At 30.6% G+C, this 23,848-nt stretch overlaps 1 protein-coding gene across 1 annotated transcript; it reads right to left on the bottom strand.

The window, feature by feature from the left end:
- Positions 1 to 21,697: 21,697 nt before the first annotated feature.
- On the bottom strand, positions 21,698 to 22,603 carry LOC137829179 (uncharacterized). The gene is made up of 2 exons (XM_068635974.1): positions 22,202 to 22,603; positions 21,698 to 22,030 (listed from the first exon to the last, which is right to left on the bottom strand). The coding sequence occupies exons 1-2, from the start codon at positions 22,601 to 22,603 to the stop codon at positions 21,698 to 21,700; spliced, it is 735 nt and encodes a 244-aa protein (XP_068492075.1).
- Positions 22,604 to 23,848: the final 1,245 nt, after the last annotated feature.

Raw genomic sequence — 23,848 nt, 5'->3', positions numbered from 1 at the left:
AGTTGAAATTTTTTCTATAAAATTTGTGTCTTAGACAGTTAAAATAAAAAGTTAAGGAGAGAGTAAGAGATTAATGAAAGAATTACATATAAAAAACTAACTCTGTAACATTAATTTAAAAAATTTAAAAATAATTTTATATTTAGGTAATTTATTTAAAATGATAAAATACTATTTTTTTAATTTTTAAATTTAAAAGATAAAATAAAAAAAATATATATTTAATGAAGATAAAATGGAAAAAGATTTGTGTATACCAAAAAATATGATTGTGAAGAAGAATCCTCTCTATATATAAAACACCAAAAAACTTATATAAAAGACAAAAAAACATTGTGAAGAAGAATCTTATTTATATATAGAAGAAGAAATATAGATTTAGATTAGTAAGTAGTGTTAAACCTTGGATAGTACTTTTATGATGTAAATAGTTGTAACACCCCATAAATTACATATAACTATTATAATAAAAGTTCAACCAGTTTCTATACAAACTTAGATTTTTTCAAAACATTCCTAATACATGATTAGGACTTATAGAAATATAAATATTTACAATATACGGTTCAAAAGAACATTCTAATGCTCTCCATAACCTCCAACGCATGTATGATCATCTGCTCGTGTACATAGCACATTCATTGCAGTTCACAACACAACCGGAAAAGTAAGGGTAAGCTAGTGAAAATAAAATTTTATAAAATATATGCAATTAAATTAAAAGAGAAAGACAGCTGCCCCATGCAACTGATCCATCATATGGAAGAGGCCCAAGGACAAGCTCAAATGCAAGCCCAACAAAGAGAAGATTTGGGCCTACCACTAGAGCTATGGCCAAGAAGATTCAAGAAGACTAGGATATGGCTACTGACGACAGAGAAACCTCCCAATATATGTTCAAAGATGCCATAACTCTAGTGTAGAGTATAATTTATTTTCTTACTAAAATTAGATTATGAATTTTATTTTTTATTTTTCCTTAGATGAAATTTGGCACCTAAAAACTAACCTAGGTTAAATTAGGGTTCTTTAAAACACCTAATTTATCCAAGGCCGGGTATGACTAAGCCATGGAGAAGAGTGCACATGTTCCACATGTTTTACATGTGCTAAAAGCTTTCCAACACATGCTCCATGTGCTACGTCCAAAAAAAGCGCCAAATTCAAAATGAAAATTCCATTTGCATTTAGCTTTCATTTCACTTGTATTTGGCTTTTCAAATTCCGACCCTCCATTGCTATAAAAGGAGGTGCTTGGTTCATGAATTTCTCAAGATTAATCTATAGTGAATTGCTGTCAAAATTGTGCCAGTTTTGCTCTTTGTCTCCTACCTCCCTTAGATAGACATTTTAGTCTTCATTCTTTACCTATTTCAAGTGAAATGGCCTCACCACTTATTCTCCACACCTAGCATGCACCTTCAAGGAGTCCAGCTCTGTACGTGAGATCCTTGTTCATTCTCCTCCATGAAAGCTTCCGCCACACATCAAGAAAAAGCAAAATGGATGAAGGCACAACTCCATCAAGTGGTATCATGAGCCTAGGTTCTTCAAGAGCTAAGTGTGTCTTCTTCTTTTCATTTTAATTTTGTATTGTTCTTCATGATTCCGTGTTGTTCATCTTTTATCCTTGAATGTCTTGTTGTTTTTGCATTTTAATTTTGATTTAGATGTTGTTTGGATAAATCCAATCGGTGCAATTTGTTCAAATTGTTCTTGAGCTTCTAATTTCAATTTTGTGTATGATTCCTTTGAGTTTTGGTGTTGATTTTGCTAGATTTGAGTCTTTCTTGCAATTTTAATCGGCTCATATTGTTTGTGTTTGAGTCATTTTGATTTTTGAATCCATAGATGTTTTGTCAAGTCATGTGCATCCTAAATAGTCATCACTTATATGTAGTACTTTTCTTGATAATTTTGGTTCATTGATTTTAATTTTGAGTGTAGTTTCTAATATGTTTTGTTTAGCCTTTGGTGCATTTTAATTTTTAGATTTGAGTTCATACTTGTGTGCTAGATCCACACAAGTTCCTATACATCAATTCTATTGTGTTTTTGAAGTTTCTTAAAGTTGTTTTTAATTCCAGATTAGGATTCTATATTCTGTGGTGGCTGCTTCTGTTTATGAAATTAAAATTCGTTGGAGAAAAAATGTGAAATCCTGAATCTAAACATATTGAAGTGTTAAAAAAAGTAAAAAAAAAAAAAGTGAAGCAGAATTCGAAATAGAAAAAAAAAATGATAAATCAAATTCAAACAGTGTGCAATTCTGGCGAAATAAACGGTGAAATGGCATCAGATTTTGAAGAATTTATCATAATTAATTGATGCACTCTTTTAGCATGATTCTAGCGCCAAAAGTTAGTTAAGATCTTAGCTGTCTGTGGTTTAAAATTCAAATTTAAATTTGAAAGATCCAACTCAACATAAATCAATTAAGTCACGCATTTTGACACCTTATTATTCTATAGTACTGTTTTGGTTTTGTTAATCCAATTCTAGTGCCATTTTTTAGGTTCAATTTGTGTGTTATCTTTTTGTTGAGTACCTTATTTTGTTTGCTTGTCAAGTTTTGTTCAATTACTCTTTCAAGTTGTCATATATCAACTCCCTTTGTTGTATTCCAATTTCAAATTGATTTTTGTTGCTTTAACTTTTGTTGACCTCGTTTCTTGGCGGATAAGTAATTCAAAGGTGCATTGTTAAGTTTGTAGCTAACATCTTTAGTGAGAGCTTTATCACTTAGTAGGTGCTTATTTGAATTATCAAAGTTGAATATTCTTGAGGGGTTGAGCAAGAGGATAACAACAAGTGAGCTTAAACACTTACACAAAGAAGGAGTGCCAAAAAGAACAGAAGGATGGATAGAATAGGAATTTCTAAATTTTGTCAATCCAATTTTTCTTTGTAATTTTCTTTGAATTGTACTTTGCAAAACCTTGAACAATTAGTGGATTAATTGTGTATTAGACGGTGAGTGTGTCTTCAAGGTTCAAAGTGCCAAGAAGCCTCACCTTAGGAAACACCTAGTTTATAAGTTTTTCTAGATAACAATTTTTCTATTAAAGTGTTTAATTGTTTTGTATTGTTTGTTTGCATAAAAAAAATTGTGTTTTCATTCTTGATTGTGCTCTAAATGAATTACTTAGAGAAAGGTTTGTGAAAGTCTTGAAGGATAGAATCTGGCTAGGAAATGCTTGGTACTTAAGTGATCCAAGTGATTCACCTCCCTTTCCTGGGAATCTACCTACATTACTCCACTTCTCTTTCTTTTGGTAAATTGCTTTTAACACATAACTTTAACCATGTCTTCTCATTCTCATCACTCTAGTGAAAATGATAGAGTCTTTTAAATCTCTTTCGAAACAACCAACACAAGACTTTCAATCACTTTCATATAGACAATTGCAACATGAGGCCCAACTCAAAGAAAGGGATGCTCATTTTGCTTTGATGAAAGAAGAGTTGAAAATGGTTAAAGAAAGGGATGAATACAACAAATCAAAAAAAAAGTTCTCATGCATCTAGCTCTAGGGGAGATGATTCTTTTGGGGATCAAAACCTTAGAATTAATGACTATTATCAACCACCCCCTAAGAGAGCTAGAAAAGAAAGAAAATAAAGCACTAAGGAGGTTAGGGTAGATCTACCTTATTTCCATGGGAAAGAAAATGTAGAAGCTTACCTAGATTAGGAAATGAAGGTAGAACAATTGTTTGCTTGCCATAGAGTAAGTGAGGAAAGAAAGGTACCCTTAGCCACCCTTAACTTTCAAGGTAAATGCTATGTATTGGTGGACTGCCCTTGAGCGAGATAGGCGACTTCATAAGGACCCTCCCATAGAGTATTGGAATGATCTTAGGGGAGCCTTAAGACGCCGCCATATTCCCTCTATTATAATAGGGAGTTAATGGACAAGCTCCAAATACTCCAACAAAAGACTATGAGCGTAGAGAAATATAGGCAGAAAATGGAATTATATATGATGAGAGCCTCAATTAGGGAGTCTGAGTACACCACCATAGCAAGGTTTTTGAGTGGACTCAATCTTGAGATTAGAGATAGAGTGAACTTTTACCCTATAGAGACTTGAATGATTTAATTCAACTTTGTATCAAAGTTGAACAACAAAATTTGAGAAAAACTTCAAGTCGCAGGGAAGGTTCATATTTTAATTCTTATCCCAAAGAGGAGTATAAAAGGGAGGAAAGCCTATCAAAGGAAAAACCAAAGGAAACTCCCAAAAATATAGAAAAAGATGTGTTAACCCCACAAACTCGCAGTAGAGATGTCAAATGCTTTAAGTGTTATGGTAGAGGTCATGTACAAGCCCAATGCCCAAATCAGAGAACTATGTTTCTAAGAGGGGTAGATAAATATAGCAGCCATGATGATGAACTTAGCGGGGTAGAAGAAAAAGAAAATAGTGAGGGAGCATATCCATGTGAGGGTGAGTTAATGATGATTTGTAGAACCCTCAACAACCAACCTAATATGGACCAAGAGACACAAAGGGAGAACATTTTCCACACAAGATGTAAAGTTTTTGAAAATGTGTGTTCTCTCATTGTGGATGGTGGTTCTTGCTGTAATTGTTGTAGCATTAGGATGGTTGAAAAGCTTAATCTACAAGTAATACCTCATCCTAAACCTTATAAACTTCAGTGGATAAATGAAGATGAGGAACTAACTGTAGATAAGCAAGTGAAAGTTGAGCTCTCAATGAAAAACTATAAAGATAAAGTTTTATGTGATGTAGTTCCCATGGAAGCTTGTCATATTTTGTTGGGTAGACCTTGGCAATTTGATAAGAAAACTATGCACAATGGGTTTTTACCAATGAGATTACTTTCACTCGTAAAGAAAAAAAGTTTATACTCTATCCCTTATCACATTCCCAAGTGGTAAAGGATCAAGAACAAATGAAGCAAAAGAGAGAGGAAGAGAAAAAGAAAAAAAAAAAGAAAACCAAGAAAAAGCCTTTAGGGAAAAAGAGGCGTGGGAAAAGATTGTTCCTTCCCTCAAGGTCAATCAGAAAGAAGAAAAATTTGAAAACAAACTTGAAAAGATACTTCTTTCTGAACAACCATCAAGCCTCCTATTTTGTAAAGGAACACATAAAAACTTTTCTAAAAAGTCTCATGAAGGAGAACTCATGGACCATCTTGGAGTTGATAAAACTCTAGCGCTTTTAAAAGGAAAATTCTTTTGGTCACCCATGAGGAAAGATGTTCAAAGACATTACCATAGATGCATTTTTTGTTTAAAAACTAAATCCAAGGCAATGTCTCATGAACTCTATGCTCCTTTACCTTTTGCAAGTGCTACATGGGAAGACATAGGCATGAATTTAATCTAAGACTTCCTAGGACAACAAGAGGTTTTGATTCCATTTTTGAGGATGGAGATTGAGTTTGGTTTCACCTTAGAAAGGATGAATTCCCTACTAAGAGTAAATCCTAACTTCCCATGTGCTCAAAAGATTCAATAATAATGCATATCAAATAGACCTGCCTGAAAAATATGGAATACCTACTACTTTCAATATTATGGATTTAACTCCTTTTGTAGGTAATAAAGATAAAGAGGTAGAAGCATTGTATTTGAGGACAAATTATTTTCAAGAGAAAGGGGATGATGGAAGAGGCCCAATGACAAACTCAAATGCAAGCCCACAAAGAGAAGATTTGAGCCTACCATTAGAGTTATGGCCAAGAAGATTCAGGAAGACTATGGCTACTGGCGGTAGAGAAACCTCCCAATATATGTTCAAAGATGCCATAACTCTAGTGTAGAGTATAATTTATTTTCTTGCTAAAATTAGATTAGAAATTTTATTTGTTATTTTTCCTTAAATGAAATTTGGCACCTAAAAACCAACATAGGTTAACTTACGGTTCTTTAAAACACCTAATTTAACCAAGACCGATTATGATTAAGCCATGGAGAAGAGTGCACATGTTCCACATGTTTTACATGTGCTAAAAGTTTTCCAATCCATGTGTTGCGTCCAAAAATAGGGGCCAAATAAATATTTTTGACTGCTAGAATCTAAAGAATCTGATTTTTCATTGTGAATTTAAATGCATAAAAGTAATGTGAATTCTTATCGAATCTAAATAAAAAAAATTTAAAAATATTTTCTTTATTTCATATGTATTTTTATTTTTATTAACATTTTGAAAAACATCATTCGTTTGTAATTAATATGATTATTTAAATATCAATTAGTATAGATTATTTATAATTTTAAGAGGTTATCTTAATAAAACTTATTAAATTAATACGATTATTTAACGTATTTACCATTTCAGCGTTCATTGGATTGCAACGCAACGCTTAACAGAAACTTTCTTAAGCAAACGTATATTGCACAAAATAATAACAATTTATTTGTATAACCATTTTCTCATGAAGAATAAAACAGAATAATTCTAATTATTCCTCATTAAATACATAATTATATATATATATATATATATGAGTAAATCCTAATAAAACAATATCTTATAAATTATGAGATTTACACTTTCAAACAAATAAAATCCAAATAAATACTGGATTAAAAATAATATGACAAAATTAAAACAAGTAAAATATATTTTAATTTCTTTTAAAATAACTCAAACACTCCTCTCAAACTGATGAATAGGTGTTTCTCATTTTCAACTTGAATATAATCCTTCCAAATTATTCACTATGAGAAAGTTCAAATTTACATTATTATATACAAATATGGATTACGACTTACATATATGTATTCATCGATAAGTTCAACATTGCATATGGATTATTACCTACGAATATAATTTCAAAGGTAAATTATTCATGAATATGTTGTTAAGTGTGAAACTATGACCAATTGAGCTAGGTTGATTACACACCATGTTTTAGTGAGTAGGCTTAATTATTGTGTCCCCTCTATAATATCTATTTAAGAGATCTTTGTGCTTGTAATAAAAGCTAGGGTTTCGCAGTCGTGACAATGACATCCCAAAGCTAGGGTTTCACAAGGGCGGCAACGACGTTCCAAAGCTAAGGTTTCGCAGGGGCGGCAACAACGTCCCAAAGCTAGGGTTCCACAAGGGCGGCAACAACGTCCCAAAGCTAGGGTTGTGTGTGCGTTCTGCAAGTGTGCTGGTCTGAGACGACACAGAGTGTAGTGTGACGACTGTGACCAGCGACGGTGGTGGTGCGGCACGCATTGAGGGTGCGACAGTGGATGCAGTGTGTGGCGGCAGTGCGAGCTCGTTAGGGTTGCACTCTGGTGCGTTGCAGTGCGCGTCCAGGCAGTTGCGGTAAAGTGCGGCAGAGCGTGCCAGTGCAGAGCGCGAACAACGACAGTGTGCGTCCTGGCAGCTGCGATACAGTGCAGAGGAGCGTCAGGGCAGTGGGGAGGTCTGTTGGTGAGTGATTTTGGGTGGTGCAATTTTTGTGTTCTTGATTTTAAAAAAAAGAAAAAAATTGCCAATATTTGAAATTAGTTGCACTGAGTATCTCGTCTAGTCGTTTGAGATGACTGAAGATGGGAAGTTCCGAATTGAAAATTCGATGGTACAAATTTTAGTTGGTGGAAAATGCAAATTGAGGATTTGCTAGTTCGGTTACTGAGCACAATGAATTCGATCTTAGCCAGACTTACGTCAGTGGGCATTAAGTTCGATGATGAAGTTCAAGCTTTACTACTGATATCGTCATTACCTGACAGTTGGTCCGAAACGGTTACAACAGTTACCAATTCAACGGACCCGATGGATTCACTTTTGAGAAGATTCGTGATCTCGTTCTTGGCGAGGACGTCAGAAGAAGGAGTTCTGGGGAATTATCTAGTGAATCACTATGTCATCAAAGGTAAGAGAAATATTAGAGGTAGTGGGAGCAAGATCAGAAAAAAAGAGTCAGTCAAAGACTTAGGATTGCTCAAGTGTAACATGTTGGAACTGCAAGGAGGTGAGGCGTTTCAGGAATCAATGCCCAAATGATAAACAAGTCAACATTGCAGAAGACTTCGCAGACAAGGACCTTTTAGTCTGTTGCGCGGATAACAGTGTGAATTCCTGGGTCATGGATTTTGGTGCTTCATTTCATGCTACCCATAGTAGTGAAGCATTGCAGAATCTAGTTATTGGGGACTTTGGAAAGGTAAGACTACCGGACAACAAAACTCTTGATGTTACGGGCATGAGTGACATAGTGTTGAAGACGCCAGTCGATTTCTGGACTTTGAAGGATGTTAGAGGTGTTCCGAGCTTAACGAAAAGTTTGATTTCTGTTAGGCACTTGGACGAACATGAACATGATGTGGAAGTTCGGAAATCAACAGTGAAAGGTTGTCAAGGGAAATCTTATCATGGCCCGCGGAAGAAAGAGAGGTTCACTGTATATGGTCGGATTACCGTCTGAGAGAGTGACTGTCCCAATTCGGAAGATAAACAAAATCTAGTTCACAAAATCTCGTGTGCAGAAGAAGGTTGTCTTTACAAGAGAGAAACCTAGAGCCACAAGTCAGATTCAGGATGAACGAGCATGGAAAGGTTCAGGTACACCAATCAAAGGTACTTGTGGCAGTGGGTGTTGAACCAAGTAGTGTTCAAACTTTGAAGAATCCAAACCCTTTGAAGGATGTTGAAGGCTAGACTGTGCTTGCTGTTGCTGAGTTGTCCTAGATAGGATATGGGGTAGATTGTGTATGTAATCCACTCTTTGATTGAATCCAAAGCATAGGCATTCTCAATCTTTTTAAAAGAAAAGTGTTTTTCAAACTAAGTGAAAAACAACCGATTGTTTTGTCGAAACAACTGATTGTTTTATACTTAGTGTTTTTAAAAAAAGTTGAAAACTGTTTTTCAAATGGTTGAGCTCTTAAAACTAAAACAACCGATTGATTCGTGGAAACAACCGATTGTTTGTTTTGGTACCATAACAGAAAAACTGTTTTGTGCTTTGATTAAGCATTAAATGATTTTCTAACTGTTTACGCTCTAGTTTTTAATGCTTTGACCAATCTTTAAATGCAATTAATAGTTTGTTAAGATTTGATAACAAACAACATCTTTCATATATTCAGAAAAACATATTTGAGTTTTAAAACAATGCAAATTTTGAGAAGTTGAGTTTGCTTAGAGATTGAGATTGATCAAAGTGCGTGAGATAGGATTTCTGCTTGTATTGATTTCAGATTTGTTTCTGTAACAAGTGTAATCCTTGTATCTGTTAAAAAAGAATCTTTGTGTGGTTGCTGAGAAGTGTTGTGTGTTCTTGAGGGGATCAAGATCAGCATTCTTAGTATTGGTGTGTTGGCCAAGAGAAGTGTGTGTCTTGAGGGGATCAAGGTCACTTTCTTAGTTGTGTTGTAAGTGATCTAGGTTTGGTTGCTTAGTGGAATTCCTCAGTGGTTTCTGAGAAGACTGGATGTAGCTCTGGGTTTAGAGTGAACCAGTATAAACATCTGTGTGCATTCTCTCTATCCTTAATCTCTTTAAATTCAATTTCAATATTTGTGAACTGGTATAAACAACCGATTGTTTATGTGAAACAACCGATTGTTTTTCTGGTGTTGTTGTTTTTGCTTTGTGTTTTGGCAAACTGAATTCCTTATCATTTGTTTCTCGAAGTAATTTCATTCTTGGCTTAAAAGTTTTCGAAAACCGTCTTTAAACAATTCACCCCCCTCTAGTTTAAAGCCATATATTCTAACAGTGAGAGCATAGGTCGTGCTTCAGCTGAGGTTCCTAGACGACAGTGGGTTAGGAGAACTAGTATTAAAGCTGTTGAAACATCTCTAGAAAATTTATTGTTATGTATGGAGTATGTTTGTTCTCAGGTTATTTCAGGATCTGACTGTTCGTGTAAGTGGGAGCCGGTAGGAATAGTGGACGGGTCAGTGACAATTTCAGTTATGACAAACGTGTTGAAACTCAGGGGAGTTTCAACAAAGTCTTCAAGATGATTAAGAAGACTGGTGGCAACTAGAGGTGGAATATTGAGTTTTGTTGACGTATTACAGAAGTACATGTACACAGTTGAAGCGCAGGTGAACTTTGTTCCGTGGCTTCAAATGGGAGATTGTTGAGTGTGAAGCTAAGACCAATTGGGCTGAGTTGACTAGACACCATGTTTTAGTGAGCGGACTTAATTATTGTGTCCCCTCTATAATCTCTATTTAAGAGATCTTTGTGCTTGTAATAAAATTGTAACAAACATAATGAAAACCTAATTAGTTACCCGTGGACGTTGGTTGCAGATTAGCGACCGAACCACGTTAAATCCTGTATTGTTTATTTTCTGGAGTTGATTCGTGATTGTGTGTGTTGTTTCCGCGTGCGTTTTTTCCATCATATGTATCCATAGATAAATTATGCATTACATACAAATCATTATCCACGGATATGAATCCAGATTCATAAATAAATTCAACATTACCCACAAATTAATATTACCTACGAATCAAAACCTATAATAATAACAAGAAGACTTAATTATCCTTTTAGTCCATATATTAAGGATTAAGTTTAAAAAAAGTTATGTCACTCCATCTTGTTTTGAAAAGTTCAAAGTTAAATTTGGTCTAAACTTTTGAACACAAATCCATTTGATGACTTCAACATTTGTTTAAACGACACCTATAATTCAATGTTTAGTGGTAGGTGAATCTATTTTAATTACGACAATTTAAAAGTGGGGTAAAATTGATTTTTTTATGTTAGTATAAAAACTAAAAGAGTAATTAAACATAATAATAACATTGTTAATATTATTATTATTGTTAGTATTCTTATTAAAAATCAATAACAATATATACAAGGTTTTTTTTGCTGTAGTCATTTTCTTTTTCAATTTTATTCTTTATAATATTCAAATACAATAAATTTAACAGTTATTTATTTTAAATTAAAAATTTGAATTTTAAAAAATTTAGAGAAATTTGAATTTGAAAAAAAAATAATTAAAAAACCCAATTTCTTACAATTCTACCATTTAGATAACTATTTTTAAAATTCAAATAATTATTCCTAATAAAAAAAACCACCTACACAATAAAAGAAATTACATACAATTAAAAAAAATATTTTATAACTACTTTTAATAAAAAAAAGTATAATTTAATAATATATTTTTATTTTAATAGTTGTTATAAGAATAGTAATTTTTGTCAAAATAAAAAGTGTACAATATTTAAATTATTCATCTTTAAATAAAATAATAATTTATTGTTATTTCAGAATGATTAAATAATATTTTTTTTTAGAAATAACGTTATATATAATAATAATAGTTTACTTTTATATAAATTATGTTAAATATGTTCAATTATTGTTATAATTTAATAAATAAAATTATTAACAAAAATATTACTTCTTATAAATTGTAGATGAGATTAAATAAAAATATGAAAATTAAATTTTTTTCTCCTATTTAAAAATAATTTATTATTATGTAATTCATTATCACATTCTAAACTAGTATTTTCATTTTTATATATAAAGTAAATTTTTAAATAATATTTATAAATTTAGGCATATTAATTCCAAAAAAATATAATTATTATGAATTTATAATATAATATCTATACCTATATATAAAGGAGATTCCCCTCTTAACTGCTCTTAATTTTTTTTTCCTATTTTATCCTTATATTAATATTTAATTTTATTATTGTATTATGGTCATTGTGTCATTTCTTATTCCCCTCTTAACTGCTCTTAATTTTTTCCAATTTTATCCTTATATTAATATTTAATTTTTTTATTGTATTATGGTCATTGTGTCATTTCTTATTTTTTCTACAATATTTGGTATGCGGGGCAGTTTTGAATTGAAAGAGAGATGAAAAAACGGTTTTGAATTGGAAGAGAGGTTGAGGAACGATTATGAATTGAAAGAGAGGTGGAGAAGTGGTTATGAATTGAAAGAGATAATTTATTTTGAAAATTAATTGCATAATGAGAGAGTGTCTGTCGTATGAGAGAGAAATAAATTTAATAAAATATTTGAAATAAATGGAGCAACCGTTTGAATTGAAAGAGATAATTTATTTTGAAAATTAATTGCATAATGAGAGGGAGTGTCTCTTTTATGAGAGATAAATAAAATGAACATAAAATAAAAATATAAAAAAATTAACACAAAATCTTAATAAATGGTGCATTTAGATAATTTACATATCTTCTCATATAATTTAATATTTATTAAAATTATATGAATATATAATATTTATTAAAATTATATGAATATATAAATAGTAAAAATAAAAAATACGGATACACAAGCACGTGAGTGACTGTGTTCCTGCTAGTCTAGGATAAAGAAAATAAATCAAAATTTCAAAGATATTTAAATTATGAAAAGACATGTAATGGCGCTTGTCTTTCCAACAATACTAATAATAATAATAAGAATATTAAAATAACATTGTTAATAATAATAGGATTAATATTAATATTAATAATACTAATAATAATAATAATAATAATAATAATAATAATAATAAAAGTAATATTTCAATAGTATCAATATTAATAATAATTATAATAATAATATTAATGAAAATATGATTATTCTTCTTTATACTATTATTAATATTATTATCATTATTAATATTATTAATAATATTATAAACATTATTAATAATTTATTAATATTATAAAATATTATTAAAATTATTGGTACTACTCTTAATATTGTTATTGTTGATATTTTAAATGTTATTAAATTATTTCTATTAAAATATGTAGCTGTTATTATCTTTATTAATATTACTAAAAATATTATTATTAATATTATTAACATCTTTAAATAATAATAATTATTATAATTAATATTATTGATAAATTCTATATTAATATAATATTAGTAGTAATATTATTATCATTAATATGAATTTAATAATAATAAAAGTAATATTTCAATAGTATCAATATTAATAATAATTATAATAATAATATTAATGAAAATATGATTATTCTTCTTTATACTATTATTAATATTATTATCATTATTAATATTATTAATAATATTATAAACATTATTAATAATTTATTAATATTATAAAATATTATTAAAATTATTGGTACTACTCTTAATATTGTTATTGTTGATATTTTAAATGTTATTAAATTATTTCTATTAAAATATGTAGCTGTTATTATCTTTATTAATATTACTAAAAATATTATTATTAATATTATTAACATCTTTAAATAATAATAATTATTATAATTAATATTATTGATAAATTCTATATTAATATAATATTAGTAGTAATATTATTATCATTAATATGAATTTAATAATATTATTATTGTATTTATTATTATGATTATTAATGTTGCTATTAATATTGGTAATATTATTAATGTTATTAATATTATTAAATTTTTGGTATTAATATTATTAATGATATTAAAAATGTCATTGTTAAAATATGTATATAATCTGATGTTGAATAGAAGAAACTCAACCAAATTATAATAATAATGATGAAGGTAAAGTTCAAAATTATAAAATATGTATATAATCTGATGTTGAATAGAAGAAACTCAACCAAATTATAATAATAATGATGAAGGTAAAGTTCAAAATTATACTAGTATTTTGTTTGTTAACAATATTTTTTGGTGTGCAATTGAAGTGTGCAGAGAGTAGTGTTCCTTTTTTTCCCACCAAAGAAACAGTTGATATAACCAATCATTTAGACATGAGATATTTGGCTGTTCAGTGTAAAGACAAAAACAATGATCTTGGGGTGCACCAACTGAATGTTGGCCAAACATTTAGTTTTACGTTCTTTCCGAAGGTTTTTTTCCCTTCAACCTTGTACTTTTGTCATTTTGTATGGTTGGAAGGAGATCATTATTTTGACATATATGTCCAAGATCGAGATGGATACTGTCAAAAAAATTCATGTTCTTGGGACATAATTGCAAATGGACCATGTAGAACGATATCGGGACATCGAGAGTGCTACAACTGGAATCCACCTGCAGAAGGAAAAAGATTGTTTATGCAACAAAGTAATAACACTTTACATGTATAACATTTTCATCTCTCCTCAAAATTTATGGAGATTTCTCAGTAATAAAAGAGAATAAAAATAATAATTATTATTATGTATACATAAATGAGCAAGATAATTATAAAATTTTACCACTCTTTAACATTATATGTATTTTTGGGACATAGTTGCAAGTAGATTAAGTAAGACTAGTTTGGGATTTTGAGAGTACTTTGAATGAAATTCACTTGCTGCATGAAGAAGATTGTTCGTGCAAAAAAAATAATAACACTTTATCTGTATAACCTTTTCATCTTTTCTCAAAATGTATAGAGATTTATCAAAAATAAAAATAAAATAATTTTTATTATTTCTCATTACAAACATACATTAAATATATACATAAATTTGTAAGATATTATGGAAATCCTACTACTCTTCTTTACCAACAACATCAATATTTCTCATGATAAAATAATTAACTTAAAAATTATCTTTAACTAGGACTCATAAATAATAGGAGCTTATTAAACGTACTAAAACAATTTTAATTAGACAAAGCAGAGATGGAGTATACATGATAGATTCCAAAAAATAGAATAATGTATCTTACTTTTTTCTAAAGAAGGTGATAACGACATAAATAATCTAAGCTTTAATTCCGCAATGATTTGTATACCGACACACTTTAACTAACTATAACAATATTAACAATTAATTATTTAATAATCTAAATGCACCATACACTTGTTGAGACCTTAATTAATCACAACATGGGTTCTAATTTAATAATCACAAAAAAAATAAACAATGACTGTTATTGGAGTATGGTGAAGTGGGTCACCTCACAAATCCATCATACTTATATTCTAGAACCATTTTTTTTCATGATATTTCCATAATATTTTCATCACACTTCCATAATTTATTCCTTCTTATTTAATTTAAAATATATATATATATATATATATAATTAATCTTAAAAAAACTTTCAAGTCAAATTTTCTAAAATTTATAAGGGGCCACACAAAAATTAAGTGGAGAAATAAAAAACAATCTCAATGTAGAATAATATTTGTATCTTTTGATCCTTTTGGCCATGTTATTGAAAACGGTTATTTTCAAATACCCCAAAGAAAAAAGAATCACAAAGGTGGAAAAGAAAATTATGGGTATTTTTGTATTAGAAATAATAACTCAACTCCTAGGTTAGAAATAAACTTATATGGAAGTTAAAATTGAAATAATATATTTAAAAAATGCATAAATATAAAAAACTTATTTTAAATTTATGAAAAAAGTATTTATATTGTACTATAAAGCTATTTTTAATTATTACTATATTTAAATATTGAAATTTATCTTAGAAAAAAGGAAATTAAGTATTACAATGTAATGAAATTTTCAATTATGATTTGTTTCGGTATCTAATGGATTCTAATTAATCTTAATACTAGGAGGAAAACAAGTATCTCTTTATAATTGAAAAATAATAAAATAAAATAAAATAAAAGAGAAATAAAAAATAATATTGAATTATTTTGCCAATATAGTTATATGAATGAAAAAAAAAAGAAAGAATAACGTAGGATATATATATATATATATATATATATATATATATATATATATATGATAATAAAATATGTATATCGAAATCCCATATTTTTCTTTAACATATAGTTACAAGCAAATATTAAAATAATTAGTATTTAACAAGTATATTTTTATATAATGCATTTTTTTTGCAAATAAACATTTATCACATGTATGTTAAGCACCTTTGTGGAGTCTCTAAATTTGTCATGTAGATTTAATATCTTACAGTAAAAGATGTAATTTCTTTTTTCGTCATATAGAAATAAATTGAAGTCAAAATAATAATTGTTACGTTATGTTTAATAGTTAATTGTCGCTTAAGAATTCAGATCATGGTTAATTTAGTTATATCTTCTAATTCAACTATAGTTTTTCCAAACTTTTTTTATGATAAAATTGTAATAGAATTTCGAGTTTTAAAATAGAGAATACAATGATTGATTTTAGTAGTATAATTTCAATGAAGTTGAGAATGATTGATCTAGTGATACTAATTTCAATACTTAAAATCGAATCAATGATAATAGTATAGTTTAACCATTTATTAATAGAATTTTTTCTAATAATACATTGTGAGGAATGATTTTGCTTACATTTTGAAATGTAAAATTTCAAATATTTTGTTTTCATAATACGTATTGTCGGTGAAGATGAAAAAATGAAAAGATAATAAAGTATATTAGCATTATTTTTGTCTCTCACAACTTTGAGGAATCTATTTTTGGTGACAGATGAATGATATAGAACCAATAATGGAAGCTAAACAGTGTTTTTTTATATATATATATATTTTCTTTCTTTCCCAAATGACCAATAATTGAGGACAACACAGTATATATACAGAAACTGAGAGGACAAAGATTTGCATGAGATATCTTGGAATAAAGCTTTATAGAAATGGATCCTTAAATGTGTGCCCTGCAAAAATGATGGGACACCTAATTTAGTATGTACCATACTTAAAAGCACATCAATATATTTTCTTTTATAACTTTTGCTTCTCATCTTTGTTTCATGTTCATTATACTATAGGAGTTGAAACACGTCATAATTTACATATAATTATTACAATACCGGTTCTACATATTTCTATACAAGTTTACGGTTTTTCAAAACATTCCTAATACAAGATTAGGACATATAGAAATACAAATATTTACAATATAAGTTTCAAAATCAACGCCTTAAAACTCTTCTGATCCTCAGACACCTGTAAGATCATTTGCTCGTGTACGTAGTACAGTCATCGCAGTTCAAACACAACAAGAAAAGCAAGGGTAAGCTAGTGAAAATAGAATTTTATAATATACGCAATTAAATCAAAAGAGAAAACCAAGTTACATGATCAATTTCTCAAATTATACAATCTTCTTCAAATCCCAACATTAAAACAATCACATAGATCTCACATGGATCTACACATCCAAGATATTCAACAAACAACGTCTTCCGGAAGACCCGTATTAAGTAAGTCCTACCAGAGACTAACACCTGATCCAAAGATTACCAGCGAATCCAACAGAAAGGATCAGGGTAAGTTCAAGACAACCCAAGCCGTGCATCTCATATGTCATGGTGTGCATGAACTCCCCCATCAGCTTCTCACCACCTGATATCTTAGTCTATGTGACTTAGATCATCAGTGAAGCTCGGAGATCTCTATTACCACATAGGCATCAATACTTAATACACATCAAACATCAGTCCATACATTATCCCAAATGTATGAATTCAATTCTACACCATTTCGTCATATAATATCATTCCAAATACGATCCACAACATTCAAAATTTTATTTGACATAAAAAAATAACACTTTAATACTAAATCATCAAAACCGAATATTTCCACAAATTTAAATAATATATAAACAAACAATCCAATATATATAAACACACAACATCCCTGCAAGAGAAATTGAATATTGGGACCACGTCCCTTCCACATCCAGATCTTATAGCCTAGGGTTCTATTAAAAATTAAATTTAGCTTCCCTTACCTCAATTGCTTGCTTTCCAAGCAATTTTTAGAATTTTATTCCCCACAGTCTAGATAAGCTTCAAGATTTACGGGCCTATTGCAAGTTATCCAAACAGAACAAAAATTCAGTATATAATAGAATAAGTTAAAAGGATTAAACTTCTCAACTGACCCCACCAATATTGATGACTAAATCCTAAGGAAAAACAGAGAACAAAGGATATTTAGAGTAAAAATGAACTTACTCTGTTTGAAAATCTGATCGGGTAGAAATGTTCCTTAACTTGCCAGATTCTAAAATAGATGAAGATTGGGAGAGAAAATTAAGAGAGAGGGAGAGAAGAGAATATGGAGAGAGAGAGAAATGGAGATAAGGAAGAAAAAGGTGTGCTGGGGTTCTATTGTTTTTTTTTTAAAAAAACACGTTGTTACACTTCCCTATATCATTATTTACATATTTTTCTTACTCATAAAAAGTAGATTAGGTAAATAATTAATATGTTAAATCTAAAAAAATAGTTAAATTTGATTATTTATAATTTTTTAAGTATATTACGACTTTTTATTACTTTATTTATTCCTTAAGTATAGGGCATATATATAAAAAATTTCTTTCAATAGATTCTGATCCTTTATTATTTCACGTATTTCTTGATAAAAGGTTAACATGCCAACGATGCGAAGTAGTCTTGATAAAAAATATGAAAATTTTCTTTGAAAGACTCTTATCACACCAAAATCTTAATTGATGTAGGTCATGAAGAATAATATCACATTTATTAGTTATATACTCAATATTATGTATTTAATCATTGAACTAGACACTAATAAGATATTAAGACAAATTGGATAGTTAATCTAAATTTATTTATGTAAAAACTCATTAAATTGTTATAAATAGATGAAGATTTATTTAAAAGTGAAGTCTGTAACTCTTAGATATTTTTAAATATGATGTTTTTTTAAATATTGTATTTATATTATTTATTAATATATATATATATATATATATATATATTATAAAAAGGTACCCTATGAGTCAAGATGTATTTGGCAACACCTAGATTTAGGATATTTTCATTACATGGTCGGTGGGTTCACTGGAAAACATATATCTAATTCTCAAGTTTAATGTACTTAATTAATTAATGTAGACTAATACAACAAGTTAATAATGATATTTATGTTAATAATAGTATTTATTATTTTTAATCACTTAATTCGAATGTTGAAGATTATTTGTAAATATCTTCACACGTACCAATTATGGAGATCCAATTAACACAATTTTTTTTAATGAATTAAAAATTGTCTAATAAGTCACTTATCTTGACAAAATCTAACAGATTTTAATCGGCAATCAATAAATTGAATAAAAAAGGGAACACAAAGGGGTGTTCCAACCCTTTTACAAAAAAGAAAAAAATACCAAAGAACTTTATTAAGAATCCTAGACCGACTGTCCCCCTTGCCTAGACAATCATTTAGGAGAGATGCCCGACCTCTCAAACCATACAAAAAAATCAATGATTTACTACCGTGTTGATACAAGTAGTTGGGCATTGGGCCCAATTTGAGAAGGAGAGAGACGCCCTTGGAACCTTGTGTTTTAACCATGCCCACAATTGCACTTGAGCCAGAGAGAAGATTTTGCTTGCATCCGCTTTTACTTGGTTAAACACTATCTCGTTCCTGTGTTTCCAAATGCTCCAAATGATGGAAACCCACACTCCTTTCCACAACTTATTACCTTATTTGTTGAACCAAAAATTATGAAATTGTTCGAAGTGCTCATTCAAAGCAAAATGGTTTACATATGTAACTTTTATCCATTTACTTCATGAATTCCAAACAACATTCGCAATCGGACAAGATAACAAGAGATGAGAAGTCTTTTCCTCCTTACTCCAACATAAAGCGCACATATGATCCACAAGATGTACCGATCTTCTAAGCAAGTTTTTCTTTGTAGCAATCTTGTCTTGCAATGCCCTCCAAGCAAAGCATTGTGTTGATGGTAGAATCAACAAGCCCCACAAGACTGTATATGTATCACTAGAAGCGCCTAAGGTTAGGCTAGAGAGGATTTCATATGTAGATTTGACAGAATACTTACAACTTTGCGGGTCTCTCCAAAGCCATTTATCGTCCCAGCCTGATTTCAAGGTTTGACCTTCCAGCACATATATGAATTCATCTACTTGGGGCTTCTCCCACTCAAACCATTCTCTTCTCCATTTGAATTCCCAACTCCATTTGTCACTATGCCATTTACCAAAGCAATAAAGGGGACTGTCAGGAGAGAGTGAGTTATTAAACAACCTAGGGAATCTGACTTTCAGTTTACAATTATCCACCCAAACGTCTTCCCACAACTTGATTTTTTAACCTGAGCTTACTGCCCATTCCAAATTAGAATCAAACCACTTGATGCCCTGCCCAGCCTCGCACGCCTTGTTTAGGTCACACCACCATCTAGATGCATGCCTCAACATTTTAGATTCAGAAAGATTCCTCCATGAGCCATATTTCTAATTTAGGATATCTTTCCAAAGACCGTTCTCAGAAGACCCAAGTCTCCATTTCCATTTCCCAAGTATAGCTTTGTTGAAAGAATCTAATTGCATGATACCTAACCCTCCCTCCACTTTAAACTTGCATATATCATCCCATTTAATCCAAGCAATTTTCCTTCCCTCTGAATCCCAACCCCATAAGAACTTGCGTTGAATCTTTGTAATCTTTTTGCATATAAAGGATGGAACTTTGAAGAACGAAAGATAATACAGAGGAATAGCATTCAACACATAACGAATCAAGCAAACACGACCAATAAAGGATAAATTTTTACCTCTCTAGGTTGATAGCCTTTTCACAACTTTTGTAATCACCGGGTCCCAAAAAGAAGCTTTAGAAGAATTTCCCCTGATAGACAAACCAAGATAGACAAATGGAATATTCACAATACTACAATTTAATATCTCAGAAAACATATCTAGCACATTTCTATCCACTCCAAAGACACTAATTTTGCTCTTAAAGAAGTTAATTTTAAGCCCAAAGAAAATTTCAAGAAGTCTGAGCATAACTTTAACAACACGAGTATTTTGGATATTTGACTCACACATGATCAATGTGTCATCTGCGAACTGAAGAATCTTCACCTCCACGTTTTTTGCATCGACTTTCAGTCCAGAGAACAACTCCTTTCTAGCAGCTTGATTCACCAGACCTGAAAGGCCTTTAGCCATGATTAGAAAAAGGAACGGTGCAATTAGGTCCCCTTGCCTCAGACCTCTAGTCGGTTTGAATTCCTTATATGGACTTCCATTAACTAATATAGAAATAGAAGAGGATTCCAGACACTTTTTGATCCAATGCACCCATTTACCACAAAATCCCATCCTGGCCAACATGTAAAACAAGAACTCCCAACTGACTGAGTCATAAACTTTTTCGAAATCAATTTTTATAATCACCCCGCTCTTCTTTTTCCTCTTCAATTCATCCACTAACTCGTTGGCAACTAGAACACTGTCTAACAAACCTCTTTGGGATAAAAAAAAAAGCTGATTGCGAGGAGTCAATCACATTGTTAAGAACTTTTTTTATTCTGATAGACAGAATCTTAGAATTAGCCTTGTAGATGCTTCCGACCTAAGAGATGAGCCTATACTCATCCAGAGATTGAGGGTTGGAAGATTTAGGAATAAGAGAGATGAAGGAAGCGTTACAACCTTTAGGAAAACAACCGTTGGTATGGAAACCCTATATTTCCTCGACGAAATCCTTTTTAATAATCTGTTAATTCTTCTTGATGAAGCTACTTACCCCATCCGGTCCTGGGCTTTTATCGCTCCTGCATTCCCATACAACTTCCTTGATTTATAATTCCTTAAAAGGAGCAATCAGCATACGATTCTCATCGTCTGTTACCTTCTTAAATGGGATATTATCAATCTGACCCCAAAATCTTCAAGAGCTAACATCCTGTTAGAGAATAACTTTAGGACTTCATCTTTTACAGTGTTTGGTTCTTCAATCCACTTATCCTGGCAGAACACTCCATTAATTCCACTTTTCCCTCTTCTTCATCTAATCATAGCATGAAAAAATTTAGAGTTTCAGTCCCCATGCTTAAACCACTGAGACCTAGACTTTTGTTGGAGAAGAGATTCATTTCTCATGTTAATGATCTGTATCTGACTCAAGATATCCAAGCGATTCTCATTCTCAAAATCAGTAAGAATGTTGTTGTCATCCTTCTGATCCATCACCTGAAGTTTATTCAAAAGCTCTTTCCTTACTGTCTCAGTATAACCAAAGACCTCTTTATTCCACGCCCTTATGTCACATTTAAGCATTTTGAACTTATCTCTTAGGCCCAAAAACGGATTACCTTGCACCACATACTTCTCCCACTTTTCTTTCACAAAGTCGTTGAACCTCTTGTCCTCCTACCATATGTCTAGAAACCCGAAAGGTTTAGGTCCCCAGTCCATCACGTGTGCTTTTAGAACTAAGGCACAATGATCTGATACTTGCTGGCCTAAAACTTACTGCTTACTTCCAAGCTAGGTTTGTAGCCACTCATTAGAGACTAAAAATCTGTTAATCCTGCTCTTTGCCTTTTCATTTGGTCTGTACCAAGTGTACTTTCTTCCTAAGCATGGAATATCTAACAACTCCAACCCCTCAATGAAATTATTGAAACTGGAGATCTCCCTACTATCACTTCTTCCATAACAAACTCCTCTACGCTCTTCCTTCTTCCTGATTGCGTTAAAATCACCAAGGATACACCAAGATTTGCAAGCTTTGTTCTCTCTTAACTTTGCTAGCTCCTCCCATAAACATATTTTATCTTTGATGTTGTAAGACGAATACACATTCACAATGACTACAGGGACATTCTTAACCAAACATTTGCCAAAAAAGATCACAAAACGTTTATTAGAGATGTGTTTGGAACATTGAAACGAACTACTATGCCAAACAATAAGAATCCCTCCAGAACCGTTCGATAACATGAGTACTTCTAAGATTAAATACTCGTTGCATTAAGAAGTTATTAAATGTGTAATTATATACTGGTCCATATCTTTTTTTTTTCCTTTTTCCTTTTTTTGTGATTCTTGTATTTTTCTATTGTCGTAAAAAAGTGAAAATGTTGATATATTTATGAGAAAGTTTTTGAAAATGCTTTAAGAGTAATTTTTTTTTCTAAAGAAAATTATGTTAAAAGACCGAATCTAATAAAGTTTAGAGAACAGTGAGATATACAAATTACATGTTTATAGATCATTATTTATATTTAAAATACAGTATCGACCTGCGCAATCCCTTAATTACTAAAAGTTAAGTAATTCACAAATATTGTTTAGTAATATATATATATATATATATATTTTGTACAATTAAAATTAAGTTTAATATTTTTATATTTTTATAGCGTCACAAATGTTTATTCTTTCCATAAGTAAGTTCTAAATAATTTGTGCAATAACTATACACTCTTTATAAGTGGCGGGTGCTTTATAATATTATTGTTTTGAGAAATGTTTGGATTGCATTGGTAAGTGAGGTTCGGAGACATAGGAATCAACACATCTTTAAAGGTGGAGTGATTGATCATTCATAAATTTCTTCCATGACTCAATTGAAAGTTTGGTCCTTGGTAACTTCTAAAGTTCCCTCAACTTGCTTTTCCTTTTCAGATTGGTGTCTTGAGCTCATGGTTTGTATGTACTCAATTAAAAGTAAATGACTTTCTATAGGTTGGTCGGGCTTATGCTTTGTGTTTTGCGAGGGGTGTTCGTTTTAATTGTTGTTATGTGTGGCAGGTGTTCACGTTGGATCTTTGATGGGCTCAAGGATTGCTTGTTCTTGCATAGATGCTTGTTGTCGGCATGATTCGAGTGTGGCTCTTTCTACTTTTGTGGCTTGTATGTTAGTTTTTTCTATTTGAGCTCTGCGCTTTATTCTCAATTTTTGTTTGGTTTGAAGGTTGTGTTTGGTGTAGCTTTTGTTGTACGGAAGACAACTTGGTTTGCATTAGTTCTTAGTAGGTTGGCAAGCTTTTTGAGTTTCATTTCTCTTTGGGGAGAGACATTGTCTCTTTTGTTATGTATAAGGGTTGAACCACTCCTGACCCATATTTATTTTTTCTTGCTAATAAAAAAAAACTATACAATCTTTATATATAAAATATTGTACATAATCAAACAATAATATTTATAGTATACATTGAAATTAATTTTTTTTATATAAATTTT

This window comes from Phaseolus vulgaris, chromosome 7 (assembly GCF_000499845.2).
Source record: "Phaseolus vulgaris cultivar G19833 chromosome 7, P. vulgaris v2.0, whole genome shotgun sequence".
Taxonomy (NCBI): domain Eukaryota; kingdom Viridiplantae; phylum Streptophyta; class Magnoliopsida; order Fabales; family Fabaceae; genus Phaseolus; species Phaseolus vulgaris.
The sequence above is the reverse complement of the archived record's forward strand: the minus strand, read 5'-3'. Positions and strand labels throughout refer to the sequence as shown.

What these genes read in the sequence shown, in the direction of transcription:
- LOC137829179 (XM_068635974.1), bottom strand. Translation starts at nt 22,603, where the DNA reads ATGTTATCGAACGGTTCTGGAGGGATTCTTATTGTTTGGCATAGTAGT. An exon ending in GGTACAGACCAAATGAAAAG is followed by an intron (nt 22,031 to 22,201) that starts GCAAAGAGCAGG and finishes GACATATGGTAG; the next exon opens with GAGGACAAGAGGTTCAACGA.